The sequence below is a fragment of the Salvia miltiorrhiza genome, chromosome 3 (genome assembly GCF_028751815.1).
Source record: "Salvia miltiorrhiza cultivar Shanhuang (shh) chromosome 3, IMPLAD_Smil_shh, whole genome shotgun sequence".
Classification (NCBI taxonomy): Eukaryota; Viridiplantae; Streptophyta; class Magnoliopsida; order Lamiales; family Lamiaceae; genus Salvia; species Salvia miltiorrhiza.
In genome coordinates, this window is record NC_080389.1 from 31,559,856 (window position 1) to 31,568,918 (window position 9,063).

At 45.8% G+C, this 9,063-nt stretch overlaps 1 protein-coding gene across 1 annotated transcript; it reads left to right on the plus strand.

Moving 5' to 3' along the window:
• Positions 1 to 3,642: 3,642 nt before the first annotated feature.
• On the plus strand, positions 3,643 to 4,107 carry LOC131018654 (uncharacterized). The gene has a single exon (XM_057947370.1). It carries the CDS (start codon positions 3,643 to 3,645, stop codon positions 4,105 to 4,107), a length of 465 nt encoding a protein of 154 aa, XP_057803353.1.
• The last annotated feature ends 4,956 nt before the right edge of the window (positions 4,108 to 9,063 follow it).

Below are 9,063 nucleotides of genomic sequence, written 5' to 3' on the forward strand. Positions count from 1 at the left end.
TTGTTCAACGTGGAGATTGAGCAACTAGTACGACTAAACAACGGGAACAGACGCAGGGCAGAACAAGAGGCACGAGAGAGACAAAGGCAGTTAGAAGAAGAAAGAGAGATGGCGGAAAATCCAGAAGTAGTGAATGATAATGCCAACAAAATCCTCCGGGACATGATATTCCTGAACAATCTAAACCTCCGGTCGTCTGCCATCGTGCTACCGGAGATCACTGGAAACTGGGAACTGAAGCATACCCTGATTCAAATCTTGCCCAAGTACATTGATATGCCCAGGGAGGACCCTCAAAGGCACCTTCAGGATTTCGAGATGGCATGTGGAATAGTGCGCACCGCAAGCCAAACACTTGGTGAATACATCTGACTCCTTACTTTTCCGTTCTCTCTATTAGAAGGAGCGAGGGAGTGGCTGTACGATTTGCCCGAAGGGAGCATCTGGACTTGGCAGGAGTTGTAGAACAAGTTCTTGGAGAAGTATTTTCCAGCAGCCCGAATCCAGAATTTGAGGACCCGGATAAGCAATATCAAGATGGGGTCAGGAGAAATCCTCTACGAATATTGGGGGAGGTTCAAGCAAATGCTGGCCAAATGCCCACAACATCAAATACCGGACCATGATCTTATTCGGTATTTCTTGGGAGGACTTCGAAGGCAAGACAGGCAGTGGTTGCATGCTGCCTGTGGAGGATCAATCCTAAACAAATCTGCAGCGGAGGCTTTCAAACTCATCGCTGACATGGCCGAGGAGTCCAGAGATGAAGAAGGAACAATAGTGAGGAATACTCCAACACCGAATCCTTCTGCCCAAGATGATAAGCTGGATAAGCTATGCAACATGTTCGAGAAGTTCATGACAAATCAAGGGACCTCCAATATTCGGAAACCCGTGAGGACTTGCCAACTCTGGATGGAAAATTCACATGCAACTGATGAATGCCCACAATTGTTCGAAGACGAGGAAATTAATGCTGTTGGGCAACAGCCAGGAGGAAATAATGGGGGACAGCATCAGAAACCCTTTGAACCTTACAGGCAGCAATACAATAACCAAGGATGGAGACAGCATGGAAACCTCAGGTACAGCAACAACAACTATTTGGGGCCGAACCAAGGGCAAACGAGTAATTAACAACAATACTCGCAACAACCTCAACAAGCAAGAGGATCCTCCCTGTCAGAACTTGTGCACCAAATGGAACAACAACAAGTGAAATTCCAGTAGGAGACTGAAAAATTCATGATGGAGACAAGGGGAGGAATGCAGAATGTGAATGTCCAACTGTCACATCTTTCCCAAGCGGTGGCTCGCCTGGAAAGAAAACAAGGAGAACTTCCTGCCCAAGTGGAGGTAAAGAAAGTAAACGCTGTGACACTCAGGAATGGAAAGGAATTACCGAAGTAGTTGGAAAGAAAACTTAGGAGGAACCGGAGGTTAGTGAGGAATTCAGAATGGGGTCAGCAGATGAGGAAGAATTAGCCCAAGAGAGGGAAGCCAAGAAGAAAGCAGCAGAGAAAGGCAAAGAAAAATTGAGACATGTTGAGCCCATAATTCCTTACCCAGGCAGAATGGCCAAAGACAAGAAAAGAAAGAATTGACCGAATTGGTGAAAATCTTCAAAAAGGTGGAAGTCAATATGCCTCTTCTGGTCGCACTACACTCTATGCCCAGATGCGCGAAATTCCTAAAGGAACTTTGCATTCGGAAGGTAAAATACACTGATGATGCTAAGTTTCAGGTGGGCGAGTCAGTATCCGCAGTCTTGCAATGAGATATGCCCATAAAGTGTGGAGATCCAGGGATGTTCTACATTCCTTGTGTGATAGGAACCATGAAGGTGGATAAGGCAATACTCGACCTAGGGGCATCCATTAATGTTATGCCTTTATCCATGTATCAGGACCTGGAGATAGGACCACTGAAGCCTACCCGAGTGGTAATTCAACTGGCAGATAGGTCAAATGTGTACCCAGAGGGAATACTGGAGGACGTTTTGGTCAAGGTGGAGGAACTCATTTACCCAGCAGACTTCTACATCCTTGACATGGGGAAGTCAAAAGCACACGACCAGTTATGCTTTTAGGGAGACCCATTCTCAAAACTACCAGGACACGCATCGATTGTGATACGGGCAAATTGACATGCCAATTCGAGGGAGAGACAATGACTTTCGATATATATAGTTCCATGAAGCATCCAGCCAACATAGAGATGGTGAAAAGTGTCGACATAATCGAAGGGGTCGTTGAGGAGGAATTGCCCAGAACGACACTCAGGGAACCCCTCGATGCGATAATCCAGAACAATATCACCGAGGAAGATATTCAGGAGGAGCAACTAAAAGAGGCGGTGCAAATGCTTAATGCTTGGAGCGAAGAAATCAACCACACGGAAGCTCTGAACATCCCCACCTTGAAGGCTGAAGATCGATTGGTGCCTTCACTCCATAGAGCACCCAAGCTCGAACTGAAGTCTATGCCCAAACATCTCAAGTACATCTTTTTGGGCGACAATGACACTTTGCCTGTAATCATAAAACTCAGAGCTAACACCAGAAAACGAAATCAAAGTTAAGAAGACCCTGGGTAAATATAAGGAAGCTATTGGATGGACACTTGCCGATATCAAGGGCATAAGCCCTACAGTGTGTATGCACCACATATTGCTAGAAGAAGATGCAATCCCAGTCCGAGATCCCCAGAGGAAGCTAAATCCAGCCATGAAGGAAGTCGTGATGAAGGAGATATTCAAACTATTGGATTTGGGCATAATATACCAGTGTTCGATAGTAGATGGGTGAGTCCAGTGCACGTTGTGCCCAAGAAGTCTGGCATACAAGTGGTGGAGAATGAATTTCAGGAATTGATCGCTACAAGGTTACAAATCGGCTGGAGGGTATGTATCGACTACCGCAAGCTCAATCAGAAGACAAGAAATGATCACTTTCCTTTGCCTTTCATTGATGAGATGCTCGAAAGACTTGCGGGAAATCAATATTTTTGTTTTTTGGATGGATACTCGGGATATATGCAGATTTGGGTTGTAGAGGAGGACCAAGGCAAAACCACGTTTACTGGCCAACCATTTTCAAAGTCAGTTACACAGTTTGCAAGAACTGCCCACAATGCCAAAGAGAAGGGAACATAACAGAAGGAATGAAATTCCCATGATCCCAATCATGCCCGTGGAAATATTTGACATATGGGGAATGGATTTCATGGGACCCTTGCCCAGTTTGAGAGGGAACTTGTACATCCTACTTTTGGTGGATTATGTCTCCAAATGGGTGGAGGCAAAGGCTTCTCCGACGAACGACTCAAAGGTAGTGGTGAATTTTTTGAAGATGAATATTTTTTGCAGGTTTGGTGTGCCCAGAGCAATCATCAGTGATCAGGGATCCCACTTTTGCAATTTCTCGGTCGAAAGCCTGTTCAAAAAATATGGAGTTCAACATCGGGTCTCAACAGCCTACCACCACAAGCCAATGGTCAGGCAGAACTATCAAATCGCATCATCAAAATAATCCTGCGAAAGACCGTTGGCCCAACAGGGAAGGACTGGAGTTTAAAGCTGGAAGATGCCTTATGGGCATATCGTACCGCATACAAGACTCCGTTTGGAATGTCACCATATAGAATGGTGTATGGCAAGAGGTGCCACCTACCGGTAGAACTGGAGCACAAGGCTTTTTGGGCAGTCAATAAGGTGAACTATGACTGGAATAAAGCAGGGCAAGCAAGGAGGCTTGAGATTCAAGAGTTAGAGAAAATCAGAAGAGAGGCATATGACAATGCAGTTCTCTACAAGGAAAGAATGAAGAAAAGCCACGATGCCCTGATCACCAACAAGCAGTTCAGCTTTGGGCAAAAGGTACTTTTGTACCAAACTCGGTTCAAATTTGCCAAAGGCAAGCTGAGTACTAAATGGACTGGACCATTTGAAGTACAAGCCCAATTCCCAAATGGGGCCGTCGAAGTCAAGAATCCAAAGTCAGGAGCAGTGTTCAAGGTGAATGGACAGAGACTGAAAGCCTATTATGGGCACAAACCAAACATTGGGGCGGAGCTAGATCCTTCCCTAGCAACAAATCACCTGGGATAACTTAGAGGTACTGCGTCATGCTCAGGACGATAAATAGAGCACTGGCCAGGAGGTAACTTGGTGTTTTAGTTTTTCTTTCTTTTATCTTCTCACAAGTTTGTTTCTTTCTGTGTTTTGCCTAGGAACTAGGTTTTGCCCACAGCTGTGGGCAGGTTTGAGTTTCCCGTCTTCGCGGGAGTTTGAAATTCATTGTGCAGGAACCAAGAGAATGAGTTTTGGGCAGAAGCAATCCAGAGGTGGGACGTTCGATCCAAAGGCAAACAGGGCTCTCAAGCAAAACACGGTTGAAACCGCCTGACGCACGTCACATCATGTGACAGTTGTCAGCCCTATCCATCAAAACCCTAAACCTCTACCCACGACGTCACTACCCTAAACCATCCAACTTCCCATAATCACTACCCCCTTTTCTCGGTCCCTTATCATACAGAAACCACCACCCCACCACCATGGTTTCCACACGGCCGAAGAACAAACTCAGAGGAATCCCCCAAGGCACAAAAATCGATCTCACCGGAGAAAGCCCTACACCATCCAAACCAACCCCACCAAGAAAAACCCCACGTCCGAAGCCCATTCCAATGGAAACCACACCACCTCCATCGTCCAAAAACCTACCGCAAGCCGAGAGCCCCTCGCCGGTGGACGAGAACGTCATCGACCAACTCACGGTGGAGATTGATGTGCCAACCCTTGGCACCAGAGAGCCTCATGCAATCGCAGGAGAGGGCAAGACTACATCAGAAATGCCAAAGAAAATTGAAGAGGAGTCCACCAAAAGGAAGCAACCACCCTCCGCCTCGAAGATAAAGAAGTCGGGGGCCGAGAAATTGGCCACGCCAGCCGAAGGATCGTCGAATGAAAGAAATGAACCTTCGGGTTCAGTATTGCAAGAGGAGCAAGAGGAGTCCAGCGAGGAGGCAGAGGAGACACCAGCCAAGAGGAGGAAGAGAGCATTGAATCCAACCCCAATCCGGATGATCAAAGGAGAGCCGGCGTCTGCCCCAAGAAGCAGGAAGAAGACGACTGAGTCAGCAAAGAAGAAGGGGATTGCAGTGCCCAAAATCCCGGATATGGAGTCGCTGGAGCAGTTGGACGTGGTGGAAAGGATCAAGGAGTATTTTGCCAACATAGGATGGGCGGCATTTCTGGATTGGCCAGGGCACGCATACGAGGAAGTGGTAAGGGAGGTTTTCGATTCGGTTCAAGTGGACATCAACCCCACTTGTGGCCATTTGGGCATGAGCTTCTCTATGAAGGGGGAAACCAAGGACATGTCTGTGAATGAGTTGAACCTGAATTTGGGGATGGTAAAGTTAAAAGATCTGCAGAAGAAAGAGTACAAGGAAGCCAAGAGAGGAATCCCAACCTTTGATGCACAGGAACGGGATGTCATGTGGGCAGACATTGGAGACCCAAAAGGTCAAGGGGCATAGAATCCGCGATTCTTCCCTAAGGATGTGCCACCGTATCCTCTCATACTCCCTCTTTGGAAAGCTGGACAGTGGGAATGCAATGTCCAAAAAGGATCTTTACATCCTTTGGGCAATGCACAGCAAGGTGAAATTCAACTTCGAGGCCTTCCTAATCGAGCATATAGAGTCCATCATCAGCAAACCTAATCAAAGACTCTCATGCATCCAGTTCGCCACCACATTCGCCCAACTGAACGAGATTGAGATCAAGGAAGGAAACACCCGGATCGAGGCAGAAGAGCTCAATGTTGAGGCTTTGATTCGTATGATGGATGTGAGGATGGAGAAAGGTGTGCCCAAATTCACTAACCCAGAGGAGAGAGAGGTTTCGGCAGTCGAAGGCCAAAGCCCTGCTGTGGGCAAAGGGAACGAGAAGGTGGAGGAATCAAAGTCAGAGGACGAGGAGAACCAGCTGGACAGGATTGAGTCCAGGATTGTGGAGACCCAGGTTGCGCTGGCTGCAACCCAAAAGGCCCTTCTGGCCTTCTTCAAGCACCAGGGTTTCAGGTACCCACCTCCACCTGCCCCTTGAATTTTTACCCTCCCTAGGATGTTAGTTTTTTTTTTAGTGTTGTGTCTTATGTTTTGTTTTGTGTAGGTTTTGTTTTGTTTTGTTGAGTCCGTTTGGTCAATGCTAAGGGAAGGGTAACCTTTTGCCAGCACCGGCGTTATGCCCAAAAGGCAGCACCCTTGGTGCAGGCACCCAAAGCATTGGCCACTTTTGTTTTCATTGTTTTCTTTTGGGAGGCTGTCTGTTCTCCTTGACCCCCTCCATACACCTACTTTGCTCAAAGCAAAGTGTGTGTGGGGGGGGAGGAGGGGCAAGGCTCTTGTTGTTTTTGTGCGGGGTAATCCCTGTTCTCACACCCTTTGCCTCAAGGTAAAGTCTGTGAGTGGGGGGGAAGACCCACTTCTTTTAAGTTTTAATAGAGTCTTGAGTCAGCATGCTATATTTTTTAGGTTGCTCCTGTTTTGATGGTTTTTGAGTTCGATTATGTAAGTAGGACAAATCCAAACTGTTGTGCCGTATGTAGTTGAGGACGATGGATAGGGTTATGAGCATATTACCTTGTGAGGATTTGAGCTAAGCTGCGCTGACTTATGCCCATAAGCAGCTCTTTCTTTCTTGTGTGAAATTGACATCTTGATTAGGGTGATGCTAGAACTTGCCTTGATTCTTAGTCAAACCCTGTGTACATAGTCTAGGTGCGTTAAATGATTTAGGTAATTCTTTCTTTAGCCCACGAAGCCAAAACTGACCTACCCTACATCTATCACTTGTGAACCCTTTTGAGCTTAATAATTCATTTGAATTCACTAATAAATTTGCCTAGATTTGAGCTGTCCTGGTCAAACTGAACTTAAGGGCAAAAGAAGGAAAGATAGTGTAGTGGATCCTATGGGCAGGACTAGCGCAAAAATTGCAAAACGGGATACCTAATCCTGAAATAAAGAAAAAACTCCGGAAAAGAAAGAAAAAGAAAATAAAGAAAAAAAAAATCCGAAGAGAAAAAGAAAAGAAGGGTGATGGGAAGTATGTGCTTAGGCCCGCAAGAATAGGCAGGGATCTTGAAATTCTGGGAAATCTGTTGCCCAGAATGACGTTCAGAATGACCTTAGCCTCGCACCAAAAATTCTCACCTTATGCCTTAAGCCACATTACAACCCATAAAAGACCTAATGAGATGCACTTAGAGCTTTGACTAAAGGGGGAGACAATAGAAGATAGGCAAGCCTATGGTCAGAATCCAACAAGATGTTCAGAGTGAAAACACAAGCCTAAACACTTGAGAGAGAGAGTGAAATGGGAGGAACATCCTCATGCCCAGAACATGATCTTGACTCGACTGATGGCACGTTGTTTGTTTAATCTTGCTACTGGTCTTCTTTTTTAATCATCATTTACTGTATGACTACGAAATTATAGCATGCTTTGTTGGTTGTGTTTTTATTTTCTTTCTTGTTTCGTCTGTGTCTATTTTTGGGCAAAATCATACGTGCGCGCTTGAGGACAATCATGTTTAAAGTGTGTGCGTGTGATGAGCCCAAGTTTGTGCTATGTTTTCGTGTCTGTTTTAGGTCTAGATCGAGTCGTTTCCTTTCGTTTTGTGGTGTTTGGTCGCCTGGAAGGGCGTAATTCTTTGGCTGGACCCGCTTGTGGGCAAAAGGTGCTTTAGGGGTCAGAACTGCTGTCACCTTCCGTGAAAGAGGCATGTGCCGGAAGCAAGAGGGATTCGGAGGCAAAACCATCCCTTATGCCCCAGAAGTACCGCACGGAAGCTGACAGGCATGAGGAGGAGAACAGAGAAGGAAGTCGGAAGCACAGCAGACGGGCGAGGCAAGACTGTGGAGTAGGTGCTTTTGTTATTTACTTTATGTCTGGCTAGTTTTTTATTTTGATTTGGGCAAGATGATCTAAGCATGAACACTTAACTCGAGAGGTCTAATTTGGGCATAATAACTATACGAGCATATTCCCGATACACTAGGTTTGATTCCAATAAGGTTGTAACGACTTGATTAATTAATTGATCACTAGTTAACTAGGGAGTTTTGGCCACAAGTAGACTTTGGGCAAAAGGCGAGACACCATCGACCTCCAAAACTGTACAACGAGTGTTGGAGCCATGACTGCGGTGAAATATCTGCATAAGAGTCAAGTGGGTCTATCTAATTCTTAAGGCATTCTGGGCAAAGCACAACTAGCGATAGGCCATCGCAGAGAGCGTGGATGTTGCCCGGGGTAGTTTATTTCCATTAGCTGAACCTTCTAAGGGATCATAAACTGAAAGGATAGATTGGGCAAGGGGTTTTTGCGTGCGTGACGAGTGACAATAGGGGCGCAACAATTCTTATGCCTATAACCACTGGTATGCGAGTATAGTAATTTATCTTTGCACCAATGATCGAGTGTCTAGTTCATGTTTAGTGATTCGAACCCAAGTCAGGATTGTTTTGTTATTTGATTTGTCTACCTTTGTTATTTCAGTTTAGTTGGAAACCCTGTTCTGCCCATAAGCACGTTGTGGTCAGAACCCGTCAGAATACAAACCCTTTTTAGTGACACCCTTGCAGGAGGAGTTACTGCTCAGTTCCCTGTGGATTTGATTCTGGACTTACCACTAGCTAGTCTAGTTGTGGGCACAGGATATTTTATTTGCGCGAAGCTCAAACGACGGCTTCATCAGGTTCCAATCAATGTCACAAAAGCAGTTCGAGAACTGTTCGGTCTTTCGAACAGTGGTCCCAATCCATCCTCCATCACTAATAAGGACGCAAATGAAACTCTCAAACAAGAAATGGCTAAGACTGATGAAACCACTGAAGGAACACTTAATTTATCTCTGGTTAAACCTGGTCATCATCTTTTGGCCAAGATTATACAAAAATGCTGGATAGGCGCAACCGAAACTCTCGACAAAGCTTCACAGCCTCATAAGAATATTTTGGCTGCTCTAATGAAGCCCGACCTTTTTAACTG

Excerpts from the sequence above, each read along its gene's own strand:
- LOC131018654 (XM_057947370.1), top strand. The coding sequence starts at position 3,643 with ATGGTGTATGGCAAGAGGTGCCACCTACCGGTAGAACTGGAGCACAAG.